Raw genomic sequence first — 16,496 nt, 5'->3', positions numbered from 1 at the left:
ACGCTGGTCCAGAAGAACTTCCTGTTTGAGATTTTTAACACTGCACACAAACATCCCATAATCAGTCTTCATTTAAATTAACGATCGATTAATCGATTACTCGTTAACATTAATACTGCGAAATGCCTCAGCAGTGGCACATAGGCATGAGGGCCCGCAAATGCTATGCAAAACACCAGCATCCTCACCTGAATAAAAAGCTTTCTGAGTTTAAATAAGAGCCTAGTAGCATTGTTAAAATTAATCAGTTTTTTATATATATATATATATAATCATATATAAAATGATCTATTTAATAATTAACATATGGACCACTATACAACGTGTCAACGCCTCAGATGTGCACTATGGCAATTGCATTCGAGCAAATGTTTGCCTGGGCCTGAAAAAATCGGGATGGGCATTTTTTAATTTCATATTTAAAATAAGTTTGTAAAGACATAATTTTTGACGTTTTTATTTAATCACAATTTCACATCAAGCTTATAATTAAATATTCATAACACACTAATATTATATCCTGTTGATCTTGTTTATTTTGTTTTACATGTTCTCGATAAGAAAAACAAGCATATAGGTTTATTTAACTCTGGTGAAAGTCAACAGCGGAGAAAACGCGCTTCTCTAACTCCCGGAAACAAAACCTGGATCTGACAAGCTTTATTGTTTATAATGTTGATCATAAATAAAGCAGACAGGCTTGATACCTCCATGCCGACTGTTAATTGATCCTAAAAACAAGGACGATCAATTAATCGATTACTTCTTCTTTACTGTGCCTGTTGTGACCGTCATCTGAGGAAGAATTACTAATCCTGCTGGTCACCGCATATAAATTTATGGTCAGTTTCTGTCTTGTTTAGCTTTGTATTGCATTTGCATCAATACATTAAATCAACTACGGTAGCCTTAGTAAGGTATTACAGCACGTTTTAAAACAAACCATTCGTGCGAATTTATTTACATTTTAAGTTCTTGGGAGGAACATGCAGGCTTAAGATATGGTACCAGTCATATGCTAAGGCCAAACTTGTAGTTGCAGTGAAAATCAAATCATCGTGCTGACAGATGCGAGCCTCGGGAACTCTTGCATCCATTGTCCAAATAAACTTTCCTTTATTTGTACTGTAATGTAAAAGGAAGGTGTGTCGGTACCCAAGTAATGTAATAAGTGGATAGCCATTGTGGTTTTGTCGATTAATCATTAACATCCCTTATTCAAACAGAATACAACTGACAACTTGATTTGAGCGAATCAAAATGTTAACCAAATATATTTACGATTTACTTATAGATGTACGATTGTTATTTTAATGAAACCAGAAGTGCTTCAGTAATTACTTGCCAAGTGGTCTAAAATATCAAAAGTGGTGCAGGGTTTCTGCTTTATATATTAATTTTATATTTAAATATTTGCTTTGTAAAAATACATGCCATGCATTCCAAATTGTCTACTTCCCAACTATATTCAAGAGGCAAGAAATAGCCAGTTAGTCTGCTTACATAGATTTTCAAGCATGTGACACGTCTATGAGGCTTCTGGCATAGAACTGTTGACCATTCAATAAAACTGCCTTAAGATGTTGTGCTGTTGTGTAAACAAATCTTAAATTAATCCGAATGAGAGATTAAGAACTTTATTTTATTTGCATATCATTCTGCATGTTAGTAAGTGAGGAGTCATTGACATTTCTCTTCTAGATATTCATATTAAATAGATGCACCAGTGAATAAATGGCGAGAAGGTGAAGGAGCAGTAGATGAGGTGACCTCCAAAAGGTGTTTTTCCAACATTATGATACGGTTCATTTCATCTTTAATTGTGATTTTAGAAATATGCCATAAATGATCATAAAGTGGACTAGCAGTAAAATGATACAAATTTGGGACACTTTGAACTGACGGTGTTTTACTGAAATGTTTTTTCCTTTAATTGCTCGAGTGATTTTTTTTACACCACAGACTGAACAAAGATAAGCATTTCTCGGTAATTGGTTGCCCTAAATTGGTATTGTTTACTTGAATTTAACAGCTGACAGCTATTCAACCTAATCCATTACATGCCTTTCTATCAAAGTAATCTGAAATTATCAATATGAATTTGTTCTGACACTGTGAGTTCTTGTCATGATGTATTGACATATTCTGAACTATAGCGAATAAAATGTGATAATGTTTTGCAGGGCTGAACAAGACCCCAAGATAACGGAATACATGTAACTAAATTACGTATTTAAACTACAGAATTTGAGTAACCGTATTTCATTACAAAAAAGTGGTAATCAAATTACAGTTTCATTCAATTCAATTGAATTTTGTTTATATAGCACTTTTCACAATGTGCATTGTTTCAAAGCAGCTTTACAGGGGAAAATAGAAACCTTAAAACACAAAAATGGTCAAACACAGTTCATGGTGTTTATATAACAAGTGAAATTATTCTAGTAAATAATATCTAATGTCAGCAGTCTCCCGGTGGTTTATTTAGCATGTTTGCATTAAGTGATGCTTTGCTGAAAAGATGTGTCTTAAATCTCGATCTAAATTGGGCGAGTGTGTCTGACCCTGGAATAGTGTCGGGAAAGCTATTCCAGAGTTTAGGTGCTACGTATGAGAAGGCTCGACCCCCTTTGGTGGATTTAGTTATTCTAGGTGTTAGCAAAAATCCTGAGGACTAAGTCCTCTGTTCTGTGGTACCTTTGTGTCTACCTTATTAGTATTTAGATTAAGTTACAGAATTTGTGTAATCTTACGAAATACGTTACAAATTATTTTTATAGCATGTATTTTGTAATCCTTATTAAAATAAATTTTAAAAGTAACCTTCCCAGCCCTGTAATGTTGAAGGTGTCTGAATACATTTTGATTTGACGGTATATCATAATGTAATTGTAATCATCATGCAATGAATTTCTTTCAAAGGGCACACAAATATAAACTAGTTCTGGTAAACACAAGTAGGGGCCAGCGTGTGAGTTATGAGCTGCAATTCAATACTTGGTGTCAGGAGGTTGCTCACTATAGTATAAGCAATACTAATACCAATGCTGTGGACTATGGACACCCCAAGACACTGAAATACTTCAAACGTTTCCATCATTTTCTCTAGATTAATCCTTGCTCCAAAATACACGTATTGATAAAGTTTAGATTGAGCTAGAAATTAGGCTGGATCGCTAACCGAAAATATTACTGTATTACATTTATATTTGCAACGTTGGTATACTAAGGTTCTATCAGAAATGTTGACTCAAACTTGAGTGAATCACATTGTGACAACTCACGAACACTTTGATGTTTGTTGTGTACATTCTAGGAATTTTTAAAAACAAAAGGTTATTTTAGGTTTTGAAACAAATAAACGTAAACAATTTAGGTTGCTTGAAACTTATTATACTGTAGTATTCCATAGTATTAGTTAAACTAATTAGTACAAAAATGTGTAACTTTAATATATAGGGCCAAGTAGTAGCCTTACTACAGTAAAATTAAATAGTTATTGTGTTCACACCAAATGCGAATGAAGCGTTAAGCGCGAGTGATTTACGTGTTAAGTCAAATGCAAAGATGCGATGACCTACTTGCGGTGCGATTCGCGCGAATGAGGCCGCGTTAACCAATCAGGAGCTTGCTCTAGTAGGGCCGTGAGCGAGCGGCAGAAGCCCCTCCCATGACGCGAATTCGCGTCTGTAATGAAGCGATAGCGCGATTTACCGCGTTTGGTGTGAACACTGTATTAGTCACTTTACTATAGTTAACGCTACAGAACGGTAGGCCTATATTATGATCATTATAGTATAATAAGAATGAACTACAAGTACAGCTTGATATATGATCACATATGTTGCGTATGTGTCCATATACAGACAATATTTTGGTTGGCAAAGGTTTTGTAGTTTTCGTGCATTTAAGCTCTTCCGTGGACAATCATATTAGCACGGTCTATACATGTATTAATGTAAAATACATGGCACATATTTTTAGTCATGTTTATATACTGTGCCTATTTAAATGACACAATAAATACATCAAGTGTGTCAGTCGGGGCATGCAAGCGACTGTCCGGTGAGTTTGAAAATGACGAAGTCAGCGCGCGCAGTAATCAGTTCACATACGTCGTTCGGTCACTGAAGCCGAGCTACGCTCGCGGAGGTACCGTGGGTTTAAACAGCCGCACAACTGCGCTAAATGCTACATTCAACCACCACGAGCGTTAAGAAATGAAACGACGAGAAACGCACGAATGCTGGATTTATACGTTTTAAGGAAGAGGGCTACCGCCTTCCTCGTCGAGGTAGAGGCGCCGTGACCACGTACTCAAACTTTTAGCGCAGCTGCGATCGTGAATACCGGCGTACGATACGCAGGAGTCTGTCGTAAAACGTCCTGGGCTTCTGTGCTCCGGCGTGAAAGTAGAGAATACCAGCGTGAGTGCTTCGGCCGATCGCATTGGATATTTTCAACACCGCAACCGAGCTAATGTTAGCTGGCCCGAGCGGAACACCCGAAGTGAACGGGGGAATCCAGCGGACTTCCGACGGAGGCTATGCTATTATGCAGCTCGAAAATGTACCCGAATAATCTGATGACAGCGCTACGACCTATCGAAGGAAAACTTTCGAGTTCGGCGTACACGGCGGGCTTGCAATAAGGGGGTCGTGCGTGCGGCTAACGGGGTCCCGAAGGCCGGTGTGAACCGATGAGCTGCGGCTGGCATGACTCGCATCCCGCTGTCGCACACGCAGCCGAACTGCATCGATTAAAAGCCATTTAGACTGCGTCGATTGCGAGCTCTGGCCGTCAACCGATGAATATGGTCCGAGGCGCAGTTACTCGTTCGTGAGGCGTGTGTGGGTCCTGCGTACTCGAATTCCACACTTCCTCAGAGGGGCACCTGAATCTGTGCTGGCCTAGGGTGCAGTGCGCCGGTCCATATATTTGCCTAGTTTGACTGTCACGCTCTTTTTGTGCATGTATGGATGGACGTGTGCATGCTTTGACAGAGAGCTGCGAGCATCGTTGGAGTTGGCACAGCGCATCCCAAGGAGGGGCTGTTACTCTAGGAACTATACACTGGATCTATCGAAGCGTTTAATTCGCAGAGGCTCCGGTTGTCTCGCTAAGAACATTGCGTAAGGCTGCAGCGTACGCTACGTCTTTTTGAAGGCATTCGGGTGACATTGCAGTCTCCCCCCCCCCCTCTCTCTCTCTCTCTCTCTCTCTCTCTCTCTCTTTTCGAGAGAGGTATAAAGTAAACTCCTCTCAGTTATTACGTCTGTCAAAAAGAAAGGGAAGGTGGAGTATTGTCCGTCTTACGTGCTGACGCAGTGGGATTTCTACGTGTGGTCGGCGTTTCGCCCCGCCCTTCCCGCTGTGACGGTGATGGGTCGGAAGCGGTGTGTCGGTGCAGATTGTTCGAAGATGGCGGCCGGGTGCTGCGGGGTGAAGAAGCAGAAGTTGTCGGGATCCCCTGGGGCGGGGGGTCCCGGCGGGGCGGGGAGCGGGTTAGCCGGGACCGGACATTGTGGATCGGATTTAGGGATCGGGTCGTCGTCGACCATTGTGGCCGGGAACATGAATCGGATGAACGGCCTGGGGGGTCCGGGGTGTAGTAGTAGTAGCAGCGGCGGCAGCGGCAACATCAATGCTCTGTCCCCAACTCCAGGAGGCTATAACTCAACTGGCCTCTCCCCGAACCTCAGTCCCGGACCCGGCTTGGGAATCGGAGCCAGGAAAATGGTCGTTTCGGCGGAGATGTGTTGCTTCTGCTTCGACGTGCTTTATTGCCATCTATACGGATACCAGCCTCCTCGAACACCCAGGTTTACAAACGACCCCTAGTAAGTAACAAGATGGCTATTTTCCACAATACACAGATGGTGTGTGTTTGTCAACTAAATCCATCCAAAACTTTCGAGTTTTTACGCTCTTCGACGAAGTTTTACGCCGACAAACCGGACTACTCCACCCGGTTCAATGTCTTCCTCTTAATATGAATTAAGTTAACGTTACTCGGGTTAATCGCTTGGCCAAGTGCTGTAATTCATGTTTAACCTCGGTGTGTTTAATCTAAGATTTCCTTAATAAAAACAATCCACATTATCTCACATTCGTCGTGTTTCACAACTTGAGATGTTTGAGTTGTATTCGCGCAATGAATATGTCAATTAAACCGCTCGCAAGATGGTTTACGGTCTTTTTATAAATAACGTTAGTTCGATCGTTTTATAGTTGCTTAAGGAAACATTGTTTTTTTAAACTTTCTAAATATGATTTCTTAAGTTCGAGTGGATATAAAATCACTCGATCGTTAGTCTTCATTTAGTTCGGTTGTGTTCGTGTTGTTTTTTTCTAAACAAGTGTCTAGTCTACTGTGCTTCATCTAAGCTTTACTGCAAGCTAACGTGCTAACCGACGCTAGCCAGGTCAAGCGTTTCCTATTTGGACGGTTGCTTTTCTTCCCTTTCACGCCCAAAATGACTATTTATTTGACTTCTCATTTCTATTGTTAATCCGTATTTTTGCATCACGCAAAAGTAATGATATATCGTCGACTCAAAGCCGCTGTCGCTGATTAGCTGAAGCGGGATGAAAAGCTAACAAAGCCTAAGCGTTGTTTACGTTTCTCGCGCAGATGGTCATTAAAAGCCCCATACAGTCTTTATGGCGAAACGATAATTTGACAGTAAAATAAAAAAAAATGTGAGTCTTGGAGATACATATCTATGTATATATGAATACATTTCACACGCCATCAGTTAACGTTAACTGGGGTATGCTTTTATCACCAGGGGACAATGAATCTCGATCATGTCGGGTCACTGTTCTCAATGACGACCAGATTGCACGTGTAAGCTTAATAACACGATTGAATGTTTTATAAAACCACAGGACTTTGTCCTGTAAAGTAATGTTCATCTTTAGCCCAGGGGTCGTTGAACTAGTCAATAAGTGAATGCCTTCATTGTATTTCCTCCCTGTTTAGCTTGCTGATAGTAAACTCTGCCCCTGTTTGCCCCTAAAAACACAGAGTATATAAACTATAAAGACTATTTGCTTGCCTTGTCTCATCTCTTACAGACATGATCTATTACACAATGATGATCTTTGTATTTGATTTCTTTACTTTCTAAAAGCAGTTCATTTCCAGAGTTAGCCTATGTTTAATAATAATATAAAAAAACATGTTTTTGTCAAATTAATTACATTTGTATTACCGTAGTATTACAACCAATATTTGGGTAGGTTAAGCTGTTTTATTGTGGTGAGACCATAGAAAATGTGTGATAATTAAGGTTTTACTACCAATACCAATAATACAACTATGATTAGTTTAGTCCTTTGTTAACTTTCACAAGGGTTCTTGTTCCATTCGGTTATACTTTTATTTAATGGTTAATCTTTATTTTCTTGCCTCCATTGAAAGATGTATACTTGATATACAATTTGATTTTAATTCCTGCTATAGAAACACATAATGGGCGATTGGTGGAAGTGTCACCAGTTATTTGTTTGATGCTTTTTATATTTGCTTGGTAATCCATGTACACATTGTATTACCACCCTAACTAGACCACATTGGATTAAAACTACATTATACTATGCGGTTTATTTTTCTCAATTTATTTCTAAGCTTCTCCACAAAGACATCTTAAAATTCAATTCTACATTTTCACCTTTGTAGCGATAAAGGGATGATGTAGGGTGCTTAGAAGGGTGCAGTCAGTTTTCCCCAAATCATCCCCCCAAAACGTGCAGTCTGTTATCTCTGATAAAGAACCGGTTATACATAGGTTGCCTTTTCACTCTAGGGTACTGTCAGGTTTTGTACAACTCTGCTCGGTAAAGCTCACTTCCCTTCGACTCAGTTTTCTTTTCCACTGCAGTTTAATACCGCTTCAAAGTGGGTGGGATAATAAACGTATCATCATAGTTGTGCCGCCTCTACTGCCAAAGCATCATGGTAAACGCGACACAAACAAATGCTCAACACATGAGTAATGGAGCATGGCGGATTAAATTATGTTAAAAATACCAGTGAGTTTGGGAAATCTTACAGCAAAGTGCAGACAACGATCATTTGGTTTGCTCGACAGCGCACAAGGTTAAGCTAATCTTGCATTTAGCATTGCGTCTCAAGCTCTATATTGGTGTCACAAAGCATTTAACGAAATACCAATATTACGTATTAAAATGTGTATTCTTGTGTGGCATATCCAATGACGCTGGTAATGATTCACTCTGCCCAATCAGTGATCTGTGTGTAACCACGTCATTTTGCTATCGGTACGGTATGCTTGGTAGTAAAAAGGTACTTGGTACTGTACCCAATGGAAACCCCCCCAAATGTGAGCTGTACCGCACCGTGCAGTACTATGCAATGGAAAAGTGCCAATAGATATCGCTAAGTCTATTTGAACATAAATTGTGTAATTTTAAAGGCCAAAGTCGGAGACATCACATTTTCTGTTTGTGAGGTGAAATACAGAGACTGACTATCCATGTGTTATACGGTTCTCGGCCTCAATCTGCAGTGTTTTGATGTCTTTTTGGGGACAGACTAGCATTAACGAAAAACCACCCAGAAAGTGCTGACCTTTGTTGCCATGTGTAATGTTTTCCTGTGAGACACTCAAGTGTTTAACTCAATCTAGCAGCTTTTTATGCTTCGGACTGCACACAGAGGATCTTTCAAGGACCTTAAAGTGACAGCGCTGGACTAAATTGCTTTGGTTTTAGATGACGCTTTACGAATCAGCACAGACTGCTCTTGAGGGATAGCTGTGGGTTGCAGTCAGAAGGCCCACGTTGTACTCGATGAGACATTCTTGAAAGCTCCTCTCCTTGGCTTGTCATTGGAGTATGTTTACTTGCAGTATCTGAGCTTTTACAACACCAGATAAACTGTAAAAGCTGTAGTGCCATAGAAAGTGACCTAAGTTTTTTCACGCTAAAGCACAGCTTCAATACGCTACAACCCTCTTGCGAGTCTGTCATGGTTTAGTATTGAAACACCAATTCTGAATATACTAATGCTAAAGTTAAAGAGAGATGTATTGCCACATACTTGAAATGAATCCACAGAACCTGAGAATGTGCCCTCAAGATGACTGATTCATAGTTTGCATATCAAAATGAAAATTTCCATATTTTTTTCCTTATCGTCATCAATATTATTACCGCAATATGAAGGAAATACTGTGATAATTTGGTAGCTATATCGCCACCCCAATTGGTGTTAACAGTCAATGTGAGGTCCTGACAGATGTATTGTTCTGCGGCACCGCAGTAACTAGCTGATCCATCTGCTAACCAGTGGCCTTAGTGTGAAAACACTTATTTCACGCGGATCCTTATGAAGTTACGGCATCAAACCTTGTGTCTTTGTTCTCTCAGCAGTTTGCATAACCATTTGCTTAATAAGTACATTTTGTCAACTAAAACACCCAAGTCTTAATGCTTGATAGCCATTCAGTTAGGTAAACATAAACAAATCGTTTCCTTTTTAACAAAATGTTATGTTTCTGGTGTCAGTTTAATTAAAAATTGTAATGATTCACTTAGTACACTTAGTGACCTTTTAAGATTTCACATAACAGGTCGGTAATATCAAGGCTTTCACTAGTGAAACTGAATGTTATGAGAGTCATTTTTTTCCAACATTTAGACTTTTTGAGTTTCTCTAGTCCCATCTTCAACATCTGTAATCCAATCAAAATTGACACTAGTATCAGTCCAAAGAATAAGAAACAGTTACACTATATCATAATCTAGTTTTTATCTAAGCTTCGTCAAGTGAATGTCAAATGAATGTTTTTTTCTGTCTGTATTCTCTCCTACATATCACACATAACTCCTTACTGGCAGTCAAATAGAGAAGCAGGAAGCCATTGGCTAAGACATTTACATTTATTCATTTAGCAGACGCTTTTATCCAAAGCAACTCACAAGCCATTTTTTACAGTGGCACATTACTGCAGAGCAATCAGGGGTAAGGTGCCTTGCTCAAGGGCACTTCAGTCATGACCTGCTGGCACTGAGATTTAAACCTGCAACCTTCTGACCACAAGCCCAACGCTCTAACCCACAGGCCACAACTGACCTAAGAGGAGGTCATGTGAGCAGTGTCTCAGTTTACTCGCAGGGATTGCTTGAATTCGCTGTCTATTTATATATTACCGAAGAGAAGTTGTAAGCAGTGCACAAATTAAGGTGGTTTTATTTTTTTGTTTATACTAAATCAAGCTCTTGGTCGTGTGTTCCAGACGTTCGAGAAACTGAATGGCTGTGTTGTGTTATGAATGCAGTGGTGAGATATATGAGGCCCTGTGGGTTGTTTTCTGTGATTTTCCTAGAGGAGGAGATAGACTGAAATGAGGTATTTGTTTATGCAGGCTTTCCAGACTTGCAGTAGATCTGGAAGGAGAATGCGAACCCCCAACCTCTCCAGCTTGTGTTAATTTAAGAGATCCAAGTGGGAGAGAATGTTAGCAGAAAACATTTTGGAAGACATACCATACCCTCTGTGGGCTCAAATTTGTCCGCATCCTTTTGCAGGTGATTGGAAAATGCAGTCTTACACCTTATAAACACGTTTGGTGAGGCAAACCTGAAGCTCTTCTACCTTTGAAGACAATAAGTTCTGGAATGAAAACTAGGTGTGTAAACCCAAATCCAAAAATGTGCCACATGACTCGTAACACTGCAAAAGTACGTTGCATTGTCAGTGATGAGAGTCCTTAACCTGCTAACTTAAGTTAATTCGTTGACTTGATGTTTATTCCCAGCTACCTTTCTAGCAGCTAATAACACAAGAACACGCTTAGATGTGCACAACAAGCTTGCAGTGTGTTGGCCAAGCATTAGGGCTGGGCGATATATATTCATTCACACTAATTACACGTGTCTAAATCGATTCTGAAATCAATTCTGTGTTTTATGCACAGCTCTTCTGTGAACTACGGCTCTTTGATCAGCAGGGAGTACCGCTCAAAAATCACTATGAGATTGAGTCGTTTACAACGTGCATTTGAAAAAGCAACGCTTATCAAAAATCATCCTTATGAATATACTCTATTATCGTGAAAATACATGAAAAGGTTTGAAGAACAGCTATAGGATATGACCATTGGCATTTTCTGTGTCGTTCTTCTTTTGTGTCCCATATTAGTTTCTGTGGGAGAGCGCCCTCTCGATTCCAGATGTTAATTCATTGAGGAATCTGAGCATAAGAATCGCACAACATATAGCAGAGCCCTACCAAGCATTTATGTTGTGTTCTTGTATCAAGTATATTTTGACTGCATCGCTGATAGTATAATCAGTAGTCTACTGTCGTACGGCTCTCTTGGTTGTTTCCAATACTATCAACACTTGATCTGCTCAGTTATGTACACTGAATCTGAGTTAGTGCTTGGGACAGCCAGGAGGAAGTACTGCTCAGAGCCGCTTTGATGCGACATAATCTTTTTATCCATTTGGTGTGTCCACTGTCCCTGGATCTAAGGGTCAGGAGAAAACGCCTGATGCCCGGAAATGTGACTGAAAATCCAAGTGCGGATGTAGGGGGTGTGCAGTGCTTCCCATTTATGCTGACAATAATGCAACCGAAGCAGTTCATTCACTGACAATTTCAAGTGGTTTCTATATGGGCATAGTCAAGCGTGACTTGCTGATTGTTTTTAATTCCCCAAATTGTCCCTATTTATATAAAAAAATTATTGTCATTGCACCTGTCCTTGCCTGTTTTATGTATGTATATAAATGGCTTCCATTGGCAACTAGTTTCTGGCCTGGGGGCTCAGTCCCATCATGATGAAGTGATCTTGAACCTGTGCTTTAAGCAGTGTCCTTAATTTCCTGTCATGAAAGCTGTTAAATATTGACGGAGACCGCAGGCCATGTGTTGGTAATCCTTGCTCTTATTAACTCGGCTGGAAAGCTAGCTGTGAGATTGAAAGCTAACAAGTCTTACCAAGGATTGTCTCAAATCATCATAAATCAGTACAGAGAAACTCCTATCACTTTGACACAAAATCAATAAGAAGTTGTACGCTCAAACTAATTTGAGGAAAGGTTGGGCTTTCTGGTTTGTTTCCACAATACATCTAATTGGATGTTCTATAACAATAACGATTGTTGATATGTTTGACAGCTGTGTTAAATGTGTCCGTGTTGGTCAGTGCAGCCTGGCTTAAACATTCTACACCAATAGTGAAACTTGAGCAGTTTGCGTGGTTTAGATTTTTGAATTATTGGCTTTCTAAAAATTAGACTTGCACCGATATATCGGTAAAACAAATTTTTCAAATTGTGATCGGCTAATAGTTTAAAGATAGCCGATGATCAGTGCCGATATATCCTGTCAATCACAGGACGGGAAATGCAATGATTTTGTGCTTTCCATATAGAAAATGTAACGAAACAACACAATTTGATTTTCCATATTGATAGTCATTACGTGAATAAATAACATTCGGAAAGTTAGGAAATATTAATTTAACCTTCAAAATTGGCCTCAGTATCATCAGATATCGCTCTGAATAATCTACGGTCGGTATTGTTGGAGACATCATTTTTCTTGGTTGATCTCATGATTGTTGAGCTTCCGTGATAATTCTTAGCCTTTTTTAAACATCCCCTTTGGTTTCATTTATAAAAAGGTTGTTTTTCTTAAAGAATGTTTGATTGTCCCCTAAAAGTGAAAGACAAGCCACTCAAGATTATCAAGAATATTTTCTGATGTTTTAATCTAATATATATATTCATATTACCATAATTCCAAACATTAAGTGTAATGTTATAACAATAGCATTCACATTTGTTTTATTGATAAACAGCTTTTCCCAAACATACATGATTTTGTTTGTATGTTTTGATTGATTTTCAGTGTTCTGCAGTGATCATTGTCTTTTTCATGCACATTATGGCACGCCTCATTCCTGCCAAGGAAAAATGGCCAAAAAACTTATGAGCCAAACTCTGTTATACTGTGATTATCTCAACCTCATAGATCCACTGAGATCACCAAATATTCCTACCCATCAGCCATTGGGGCTGACAACAAGCATCACTTCACATGTTCCTCTGTGCATCAAAGATGGCAGTAACATGGGAAAGCCGATAGCCTTGTTTTCAGGTTTAAAACTCTGTCAGCTAGAGTCCATGCTATTCCTCTTGTGACCTCCCCCCATCTGCCATTATAGCCAGTTGCTTGACTGCAGTTTTTTTTTAAGATTTACAAAAAATCCCTTTCCAACATCTGACTGTTACATCACAAAGCTGCATTTATAGTTAATAAAGTTTCATATTATAACAGCGGTCAACAGTGTTGAGTCACACTTAACAGAGCAGGACAAAAACTGATCCCAGAATATCAGGGTGTGGTGTGAAAGACAGTGAGACTGTATTTTGTTAAATTTGCTTTTTGACAGGCTTAATGCACAATGCAATCGCAAACATATAGAGAAACCACCCCCTTTTATTACCTGGTTGGCATGGTAACCAAATACCTCAGTTTTAAGAGATATTATTAAATTGTCCATACTAGGCTGTAGCGAGATCTCGTGACACCTGATGCTTCAAGCGAAAAGTAACCGGTAGATTAGTCGGCTAATCGAAAAAACTATCTACCGATTAATCGACAATAAAAATAATCGTTAGTTGCAGCCCTAGTTGATTTTATTTTGTGTTTTTAGGTGAATAAGAGACCCTTTTTTCATATATATTTCATCATTGAGGACTATTTTAAAAAACATTGTGTCTTGTGAGATTAGCGTATCATCACACCCCTAGTCTGTACCCTTTTATTAATCCTCAAGACGTAACGCTCGACTGTTATTAATGACTTCGCCTTACTGCGTCCAGCGAAGGCATTTCTGATTCTCTCAGGAATATAAATCACTCTGAAAGGGAATGTTGCTGGGTTTTGTTGGTGGAACGGGGCTGGATTATAAAATGCAATAATGCAAATGTCAAGGACAAAGGGTTTGAGTAGGAATGGTCTAAAAAGTGAGAAGTTGTTTCCTGGGGATTATAGTTAAAAACAAGGACATAGGTTAGAGCAGAGCTTTTGTCAGGGCAATGAGGAAGGGGAGTCGTTCTGTGTCTTGGGTTACACAGCATTGTCCATTGTTTCACCATTGGATTTTGACAGACTTGTGGCGCTGATGACGTCACAAATGAATTGGCATATTCACATGGTGTTTTCATCTTCGTGTTAGCACTTGATGATATCTGTTTTTCTTCTACTCTCTGATCTGTCACATTATACTGTATTTTACAGCTGGATGGCACCAGCAGTCACTTTAACTGCTGTTAAAATCCTCATTTATAAACGGAACATCATCGGACAAAATCACAATACAATACATCCACATTAAAGAGCGGATATATGCTGTTTGCGTTTTCTCGACAATCGGCCCTTTTCTCGTCGTCTTTTATTTTAAATGCAAGTGACAGTGATATCTGAGAGGCCGAGGGCTCGCACACACTTATAGCTCATCGGAAGAGATTGTATGCAAACACGGTGAGAAGACGCGGAAGCGCTGTTTATTCACTAGTTAATCGTTCACAGATACAGTCATTATCACATACAAATTACAAGATGTGACGCCAAATGTACTTGGTGGCCATTAATATACTTGTAGTATGCAAAAGAAGCTATTTTGGGAAATGTCTCAGTGGTTATGTGTCCATATAAATGGAAGCCAATAGGGTTCAGTGTTGTTGGGTTACCAACATTCTTCAAAATATCTTCTTTTGTGTTCTGCCGAAGAAAGTCATACAGGTTTGAAATGATGAGAGGGTGATAAATATGTGGGTAAACTATCCCTTTAATCGCCTCATTCTAGAACCTATAAGTCAATATTTCAAGTCCTTCAGTTGATATCAGTGAGATTTTAGTATTTGATAATACCTATGAGCTATAATAGTAGAAATGCTTCTTTTATCTCTTCTAGCAAAGGCTATTCTGTGTTGATAATTGAGAAATAGGTTTTTCAATTTCTCGCATGAATGCAGCTGAATTTATTTTGTTGTTAGATTGTTTACACAGCCCATTCTTCAGTTTCCAAAATAAAATAATACAAGTTTGGCTCGCGTATGTCTGCTTCAGCTGAAACAATGAACCCATCAACCTCTTTCGCAAGCAACTCATTTTTCATGAAGCTCGGCTCTGCAGGCTATCATGCTACCAATCGCACTCCAGTTGAAATTTCAGCAGGTTTGTTGGAAGGGTCACTGGGTTCTTCGCCGTGGAGATCAGGGTTTGTATATCTGCGTATAAGTTTACAGTCCACACCCATTTGTTTTCTGAAATATTTATTGCAGGGCTTAAAATGGCCAGTGACGCTGTTATTTGTCCCAGTTGTGGATGCGCCTTGCACTAGATTAAAAGCTATAAATCTTACTGAGGCCAACACGGGACCCCCGGCCCCCTGTGAAAAGGTTAGGATAGGGATCTCTGTGGCATGTTAGTTATGTCCTGACGGTCTGCAAGGGTGCTGTGAATGCTGATGAGACACAATCCAGAAGAATGACCTCTAACCCTTGTGCCACATTTGGAACAGCATCTGTCACTGGTGTTAACCTCTGTCCTTTTTATTTTTTTAAATACACTTTTTAAAAAATCTTGACCTATCAGAATTAAAGGTCAAATGTGTAATTTTTTTGACGATCTATTGACAGAAATGCAAAATAATATACATGACTGTGTCTTCAGAGGTGTTTAAAACCTTCCATAATGAAGCGTTATGTTTTTATTACGCCAGAATGAGCTATTACCATGTTGCATCTACAGAACGTGTTTCGTAGATATGTTGTAAAACGTGACGACATCTTAGTCCTGTGTCAGCCACCGCAGTGCTCGAAAGGGAGGGGACAGGTATGGAGGGAGCCTTTGGTAGCGATTTGCAACCTCACCACCAGCTGCCGCTTAATTTCATACACTGGGCATCTAACTGTTAACTGACCAAATGAGAATGTCAAAGTACAAAGAGACAAACTGGCAATTCTCTTTTTGTTAGTTTGTTGAAAACCTTTGGTTACAAACTAGATTTATTTTATAGGTTGGAAAAGTGTGTCTATATAATGAAAGGTTTATTTTTACATGTGCAAATAGCAGCAAAAACAACCACAGAACATGAGGATTCACACATCTTCACGGGCCTGCAGTGGGACTGTTAGAGGAGGAAAACTGTCAGAATAAAATGAATAGGCTTACACAAAATATATTTCACTAAAGGAAAGCTCAACATTGAATTGTGCACTGTGCTGAACCCTATACCAGTGAGCAAATGCTTATTTTAATAACACTAGTTTGGCCACAGAAGGAGCACATGGTTATTCTAACAGTTTTCCCAATTACGTTTTACAACTGTTTAACCAAAAGCATTAATCTATTGAATTCTTGTTGTTATTGGTTGAGCAGTTCATTTTATTCATCCCTATTCACTTTCTCATTTCTTTGCGACATTTGCTAGGGACTCGAGCATCAT

At 39.3% G+C, this 16,496-nt stretch overlaps 1 protein-coding gene across 2 annotated transcripts in view; it reads left to right on the top strand.

The window, feature by feature from the left end:
* The first annotated feature begins 4,048 nt into the window (after positions 1-4,048).
* ammecr1 (AMMECR nuclear protein 1) overlaps positions 4,049-16,496 on the top strand; it is a 40,261-nt gene continuing 27,813 nt past the window's right edge. The window contains exon 1 of one of the 2 annotated variants that reach the window (XM_079485713.1): positions 4,049-5,840. In XM_079485713.1, coding sequence (XP_079341839.1) covers positions 5,383-5,840 — 458 coding nt within the window. In that variant the 5' untranslated portion in view covers positions 4,049-5,382. The remainder of the gene's footprint in view (positions 5,841-16,496) is intronic. The other variant, XM_079485714.1, reaches the window with a different exon arrangement.

The sequence above is a fragment of the Barbatula barbatula genome, assembly GCF_947034865.1.
Source record: "Barbatula barbatula genome assembly, chromosome: 22".
Lineage (NCBI taxonomy): Eukaryota > Metazoa > Chordata > Actinopteri > Cypriniformes > Nemacheilidae > Barbatula > Barbatula barbatula.
This window is presented reverse-complemented; position numbering and strand designations above follow the sequence as displayed.